The 8,190-nt window shown below is 41.1% G+C and overlaps 1 protein-coding gene across 1 annotated transcript; it reads left to right on the top strand.

The window, feature by feature from the left end:
• The first annotated feature begins 288 nt into the window (after positions 1-288).
• On the top strand, positions 289-5,283 carry GPR12 (G protein-coupled receptor 12). The gene is made up of 2 exons (XM_072134333.1): positions 289-529; positions 1,075-5,283. Exon 2 carries the CDS (start codon positions 1,084-1,086, stop codon positions 2,074-2,076), a length of 993 nt encoding a protein of 330 aa, XP_071990434.1. The 5' UTR covers positions 289-529; positions 1,075-1,083; the 3' UTR covers positions 2,077-5,283.
• Positions 5,284-8,190: the final 2,907 nt, after the last annotated feature.

Here is an 8,190-nt window from a genome sequence, read left to right as displayed (position 1 = left end):
TAAAAAAAAAAATATTCTGGAATAAAAAGGGATGAGAACATTATAGTTTCTATAGAATAGAATTGAATCATGGTCATGGTTTACTCTAAAATAAGTGAACCCAATGTTAAAATTGTGACATGGATTTACCACTTGGTAATGTGTTACACTTATGTATTAGTGAATTGTCACTCAGTAGGGTTCACATGTTCTAAAAAAAAAATCTCCCTCAATGAGCTTTTTTCTAGCACACTGCAGTGGATAGGCGGGCGCGCGCTCTCGTGCCCGCGCCTTTGTCGCGCGCGCTCCCGTCACTCCGTCTTTCCAGCCTCTCCAGGCAGCAGCAGCGGCTGCTGTGATCGCTATGTGCGCCCGGAGAGGAGCTACCCCCGCTATACATCCACCTGCAGCCCCCTCACTGCAGGAAGCCAGGACCCCACAAGCCATCATCACCCTGCAGCAGGAGAGGATGCAGGGACAGGGGGCACCCTGGACTGTCTCAGGACCATAGGACATCTGCAGCCAGGGATCCAAGCGATTGGATTTCAAGGTGACTACACTGGGAGATGCTCATTGTATGTAGCTGCCCCCTCCTCCTCCTCCATTATTAGACAGGGGGTCTCATGCATCCTGCCACCCATCCCCACAGCTAGTGCTTCTACAATTCTCCATTTTTATCCTCTTAAAATCTACATCTTCATAGATTTGACACTGCCCCCTTATTTACTGATCTGCCCCTTCCTATAGCATGTGATGGATACATTGTCCTAAATTGCTTATAATGAAGCTAAAATGTGTCAAATAGATTTTCTCCAATGTATCTTATATTGCAAATCTGCCATAGTCTTACATTTCAAGCAAATCCATCTCCAAATAGAACATTTCTGCCTCGTTATACTTAACCTATCTAGTATAGTTAACCCATCATAGGATGATGTCTCATTTAGGGTCATTCTCCATATCTTCACCCCCACTCCCCAACAAAGGTCATGAATGATTAGTTTGCCTTCTAGATGTCAGGGTAGCAGAGGATTGCATGTTCTCATTCTGCGTTGCTCTACTACGTTGCATTAAAGCCTTGTCTTTTTATTGAAGAAGGTTAAAATGAATGAAGATACGAAGGTTAATATAAGCTGGGTGCCTCAGGATCCTATAGATGCCAGTTCTCCGGAGAATATCTCAGCTACAGTCTCCTCCCAGATTCCTGTGCCAGAGCTCATAGTAAACCCTTGGGATATTGTTCTGTGCACATCAGGAACCCTAATCTCCTGTGAAAATGCTATTGTGGTCCTCATCATCTTCCATAATCCAAGCCTCCGAGCCCCAATGTTCCTTCTCATTGGGAGTTTGGCCCTCGCGGACCTCTTAGCAGGTGTCGGACTGATAGTTAATTTTATTTTTGCATATCTTCTTCAATCGGAAGCAGCAAAGCTGGTCACGGTGGGACTGATCGCCGCGTCTTTTTGTGCCTCGGTGTGTAGCTTGTTGGCCATCACGGTTGATCGTTACTTATCGCTCTACTACGCTTTGACTTATAACTCGGAAAGGACAGTCACCTTCACCTATGTCATGCTTGTTCTCCTATGGGGAGCATCTACCTGTGTTGGTCTGCTGCCTATAATGGGCTGGAATTGCCTTAAGGATGAATCAACATGTAGCGTCATTAGGCCGCTCACTAAAAATAATGCTGCCGCCCTTTCGGTTTCCTTTTTGCTTATGTTTGCACTTATGCTCCAGTTGTACATTCAGATCTGCAAAATAGTCATGAGGCACGCTCATCAGATTGCCTTACAGCACCATTTCCTGGCTACGTCTCACTACGTCACAACCCGCAAAGGAGTATCAACCTTGGCCATCATACTGGGGACGTTTGCCGCCTGCTGGATGCCTTTCACCTTGTATTCATTGATAGCAGATTACACCTATCCTTCCATCTATACTTATGCCACACTTTTACCAGCCACGTACAACTCTGTTATCAACCCAGTCATCTATGCGTTCCGGAACCAGGAAATCCAGAAGGCTTTGTGGTTGATCTGCTGTGGTTGTATCCCAGCGAGTGTGTCTCAAAGAGCCAGGTCGCCCAGTGACGTATGATTATGTATAGGCTGTTCATGTATCGGGTGGAGTCTTCATTTTACATAAATACGCAAAAAAAAAAAAATTGGAATATCGTGGTGTAGATACGCTTGGGATTGATGTGCTCAGTAACACTTGGACGTGGCATTATAGTGATCACTCCATTTCATAAATGGAAATCAATTTATTTATTAAGTCGAGGCGCTATTGTGCAATATCTATTCAAAAAGAGCTAATGTTGTAACACTATCTGAGGTGTCATTTACTCAGGTTCTGTGGTATGCAGAATGATATCATTGATGTGTTCCTCTATGTAAGTGTACAGCAAGTATAACACCAGTGCTCTAAGCCTGGTCCTTGAGTCATCAATGAAACCTTATCTGAAGATACCCCTAGAAGAAGCCCAAGATCAGGTTGGTCCTTCAACATGAACCTGGATCGGGCTTCCTACATATTTCAATAATTACAAGCAAGGGACCAAAGGGCCCAGTAAACGAGGATGTTCCCTGTCACTTTAAAGACTGTTGTCATATTTAGATTTAAGAGAATCAGCTAAAGAATTTTTTCAGGGGGTTTGTTTTTTTTTTATAATGAACAATCTAATGTAGGGAGTCTTAAGGGCAGTTTTCCCTGGGAAAAAAGAATGCACATTAGCTCTCCTCCAGAAGGAAGAAACGTGTTTCTGAAGTGTGAAGCCTATGTGGTGGATCTTTCTCTTTCTTTTAGAACAGTAAAGCTAATTTGCATAACTTCCCCAGGATAGATTGGGTGTAAGAATCTTTCCACCAGATGGATCTTTTGAGGAGGAAATCCCAAAAGCTTCATCAAAGGCAAAGAACCCGATCAACAAAATGCATGAACACCGATGCGGGTGTCTGGTTTGATTTTTAGCCCTACTCCCTTTTCAAGGCTTATTAATGGGTCTGATGTTGACTTATTTGATAGCTACCTAAATTTGGCCTTATAGAGACAGTTTAGATGAGAGTTTATTTGCATATTTAATATTTTGGCTTAGACTTATTTATTTTTTGTTCAAATGGGAGTGTTTAAGGATAAGATATTGAAGCATAAGAGCCAAGATTCAACTTGAAATTTCTGAGAATCCAAACTGGATACTAAGGCTCTGGGGACTGGGTGCAACTGCACCCTGTGTAGTGCCTCTAGTTATGCCCCTGGATACGATGTCCTCCTTCTCAGGAAGGCCTGGCCACCATAAGATATTAGAAGGAAAGTCAAGAAAGCAGTGGGCCTACTTGTCTGGAGACTTTTATTTATGTGAACCATCATTAGAACTTGCTACCTATTGATGCGACAGGACCAGCGCTTAAGTCTGTTGCTATACGATTGCTGGACAACAAGAACCCCAAGATCCGGTCCCACTTAGAAGACTTTATTGATGGATGTAGTATAGTACAGCCAAGCACTTTTAATGTGTGTATGTTTGTCTATGTGAGTGTGTTAAGTATATTATATATTACGTTATATAAAGTTCATATATATATATTTTGAATGATTAAATGCCAAAATCAGAATAGCACAAGCACATTGTATAGAAGAGAAAAATCACCTTATTTTTGTTTACATTGGCCGCAGAAAATACATGGTAGAAACGAATCTCGTATTTATAATGCTGGCCAAGAAAGTCTGTTATTATCTATTTATATGGAGTCAGCGGAGGAGATTTATCAATAGTGAAGGAGTTGCCAGGAGCATTCCGGTTTGTTGCTATGGTAACTCCATTATTTGGCAAATGTCCTCCATCAGTGTAAAGGGCTTGGATATCAATAAGAAGGATTAGCAATAGAGGATGAAAATGGCCTTGGACCTTCTAAATGGGACTGAATCTTTGCTTGTAATAGGACTTGAATGTATGTTCTGGAGAATAAGCGAATGAGTTTCACATTTGCAGGTGTTGTCGGAGTATTGCGTGCTGGTTATTTGGGTTGCCCCCCCCCCCCCAACCTTCATTCCTGCACTTATTAGCAAATTGGGGCATGATGACTGCTGAAGAAGGGGCATGGTACACTGCAGAATTCCTTCCGTTCTATCAATTCCAGGGAAATTATCGCAATAAGTCACTAAGGAAGAGTCGACTAGTCTCTGACATCCTGGAGATTATGTACAAGTGTGCAAAGGCCGCGAGGGATTACAATACACCTGCATGGCTTGCTTCCTTTCTGAAGGTGGTAATTGGAACTGTGCAGTGAAAAACAGAGATTGTGACGCAATAAGGTGTATGCTCTAGTAACCATTTCACTGCTGGATGTTAGAATCTGTGCAAGTCGTTGTGTTTAGGGTTAAACTGTTCTCATTTCGTTGAGTCCGTACTGAAGAATGCGCGTCGCTTTGATGCTAACATGGTAAAGTGTCCTTGTTATCTGAGCCTTCCTTAAAAAAAAAAAAACCTTTCTTGAAAGATCGTTAGAAATAAGAAGCTTCTTTTCTTCCATATTTCGCTGCTTAAGAGCTGCAAAATGGGACCAAATAATAATAATAAAAAAAAGCAAAGCTGGACTTAACAATATCGATCTTCCACAGTAGAAAATATTCTATGCGCTGTATGGGAATTTCTCTATGTTCTGATTGAGCTATTTCTTTTCTAATATCAGACGTCATAAAACCAACTCCGCCGCACAAGCGTATATTCCACTGGTGCAATAACATGGCGGAGGCTTAGAGCTGGGAATTTGTGACACGTGAAAATGGAAGCTATGTTCATTGGTTTCGTTTTTTCGCTTTAGCCCTGTATGCAGTGAATGGATAGATTATTGTTCACGATCCTAGCCAAAGGCTTGTGGTGTAATAGTGTTATGTTTAATACCAAACCCCTACACCCCCCATTGTCGTCATAGAAAATGTTTATTTCTGAAAATCTCTACAATGACAGTGGACCAATCAGGTTATATTCACACGCCACAAATATTAGATGCACATATCCCTTCCATGGAGCTGTAGAATGTAAATGGATACGGTTGTTAAAATTTTTGGCAAAATCTGCTGGGTGAATGTATCATCAAGGTCACAATCTGCTTCTGAATTTTCATGAACGAAACAGATTCTGTTCAGCGGCACACAACCATGGTTACGGTGGTATTCCAGGGAAAGGAAGGGTCTCCTTACATCATATATCACTATGATGCTTGGAGTCTCATCCTATTTATTGTGGTTAAGGGTGTTTTGAACTCGTTTTGAACTTGTTTTGAATCCGTTTTTGGCCCGTTTTTAAAGAGGACCTGTCACCCTGGAAAACCCACCCACCAAATGTGCCCCCCATAATCCTCCCCAAAGCCCCTTTCTTCCTATCCATTTTTATTTTAAATTTATGTGCAGTAAATTCATTTAAACCAATCTGACCTCTTATTTAGTAAGAGATCGGATCGGTTTACATGAATTTACTGCACATAAATTTAAAATAAAAATGGCTAGGGAGAAAGGGGCTGGGGGGAGGATTATGGGGGCATATTTGGTGGGTGGGTTTTCCAGGGTGACAGGTCCTCTTTAAGCAAAACGCATGCTTTTTGCTTAAAAACGGGCCAAAAACGGGTTCAAAACACCATGTGTGGCATCACCCTAAGCCGTGAAATCTGAACAGCACATGGTCTGTGATTCTTGGACTGACCACTGAAGGGTAATGGGGGCCTTAGGGTGTCTTCACATGAACGCATTCACTGTGAAATCCTGATCATAGCTAAACCGTATTTTCCAGATTGTACAATAATAATAATAATCTTTGTTTATATAGCGCCATCAAATTCCGTAGCGCTTTACAAATCAATACTGAGATTGCAGATCCTCAGGCATTGTTCAACCTGGAAGATATTGGCTAGTAATATTGGTATTTCGCTAAATGTGTGTGAAACCTTGCTATGGGATTTTGGTTCATACTAAAATCTCTACAATATGAGAACCTACCCTAATGCACAAGGCCATAGACTGGTAACATGATGCAGTGTTTTGGGGACAAAGCCAGGTGTGGATGCAGAAAGAAGAAGTAGATTTCCTTCCTTTATTTTTACCATTTCTATTGTATCCACCAATGGTCTTGGCTCAACTGCATCAAAACCTGTATGTGCTGTAGTTGTATGATCCTGGTTTGTAGGTGCTGTTATAGAAATTCCCTTTTGAGGCCTAGTACACATGTAAATGGCACCAATTTTTTGGTATGCCATGTGGTGCCTATATGACGGCCTGTGCACGCATTGCATGCAGTGTTATTTGACATCACAACTAAGGACAGGGAATGGGGTCATTAAAGGGGTCATCCGAGATTAGCAATAAATTAGTGATGGTCAGGGGCGGCTTTTTAAAAAATAATTAAATGTGTACTCACCTCCTCCGTTGCTAATGATGTCCCGCGCCGCAGTATGTCTGATCCGTGTCCCTGTTTGTTTACAGGGGCATGGAAGCTGCGCTAGGGGAGCATCCGACCGGCCCAGCCACTCTCATCCGACACCATATCCCAGCGCCTACAATACTGAGAGATAGGGACGGAAGAGAGTGGCGGGCCACCTTTGCTGTCCGGAAGCGTCCCAAGCGCAGCTTTCATGCCCCTGTAAACACGGATCAGACAGACCGCGGCGTGGGACATTGGCAGCGACAGAAGAGGTGAGTACACGTTTATTTTTTTTCGAAAAGCCCGCAACAGACCATAATTTATTGCTACTCTCGGATAACCCCTTTAATGCAATTCCTCATCAATTTCTCCTCACTACAGGACCATAAGTATGGGAATATGTATTTTCCTAAGATTATTTTAGAATCTCTAAACCTCTATGAGAATGACTATGACTTGTGTGAGGAGAAAGATGTCTCCCATAATGTCTTATTTTCTATGATACCGTCTAAAAAAAGAATGTGGCTAGTTGTCCACAGCAACCAATCACGCTTGAGCTTTAATTTCCTGTTGTGCCCTTTATAAATGTTATCTGTGCTGTGATTGGTTACTGTAGGCATCAATGAAGGGTTTCTTTTTCAGTCAGATTTTATAAACCGTGTTTTTTTCAGAAACAGCTCCACCTCTGTCATTAGACTCTGTCATTAGGGGGGGGGGAATTCTTGACAACCCACATAACACCTAAATTACTAGAGAAAAATAAACTTGGTTTATAAGGTACTCCCCTACCTTCTATATCTATCACATGGTCCCTAAATTTAATCCTAATATACCGTATACTCCTCTATGTGTGTTCACAAGTAATATATGATATCATCCAAGCGTTTTACAGCAACGAAAAATGGGGATATGATGTTTTTTTTGTATTTTTTATCCATCCCAGATATTGTTGAGCTCATGTGTGAAAAGTGTTTGGATATAGATAATGCATTAAATTCCGCGTAGCCTTAAAAATGTTTAGCAAAACCGTTCAAATGCAAAAAAATTTATAGACATGACAAAAAAAGTAAAAAAAAAAAAAGTAAAAAAATGACAAAAAAAGTACAAAAAAATAGAGAACAAAGTAGTGATATTCACAAGAAAGGTACAATATTTTTCTCTTACACAAACATTTGTGGGCACATGTGTATTTTTTTCGTGGTCAGCTGCTTAAACTGTATGCTTTTCACATTTGTGTAATTTGTAAAGCTGTATTCACACAGAAGTATTACAACTCATGTCTTATAGAATAAGTAAGCCTTATTATTTTACATCAGATTAAGGACATGTTATTCTAATTTGACATGATGGGTTCCCAAATTTCTCTAGATATACAGTTGTATGCTGAGCTATAATATTGATCCATGAATGCAGCCAAAACAGCTCCACCCTTGTATCTAGGTTACGTCTGGTATTGCAGCTCAGCCATGAAATAAATATGGGTTGTCATGTCCTACATTTTTAATGGATGAAATAAAGATGGAATGAAAATTTTAACCAAGCCACGCCGGTGCCGGAGTGAATTTGTTGTTTTTCATGAAATAAATATGCCTGAGCTGCAATACTTCATAGAGCCTATATATAACACTGGAAAGAATATTCCAGAAAGTTAATGCCGAGGACAGAATATCTGCAGAATATCTGACGCAGACATTGTATAGCAATCGCAAGCATGACAGAAACCACACAGTTTCTGCTGGGGTATTTATTCAGCTATGGCAGGGGGTAGCAGAATACAAACTCTACATTTGATAGGTTCA

Source organism: Engystomops pustulosus, chromosome 2 (genome assembly GCF_040894005.1).
Source record: "Engystomops pustulosus chromosome 2, aEngPut4.maternal, whole genome shotgun sequence".
Lineage (NCBI taxonomy): Eukaryota > Metazoa > Chordata > Amphibia > Anura > Leptodactylidae > Engystomops > Engystomops pustulosus.
This window is presented reverse-complemented; position numbering and strand designations above follow the sequence as displayed.

Bases quoted from the DNA above. Each gene is read 5' to 3' on its own strand.
- GPR12 (XM_072134333.1), top strand. From the start codon at position 1,084: ATGAATGAAGATACGAAGGTTAATATAAGCTGGGTGCCTCAGGATCCT.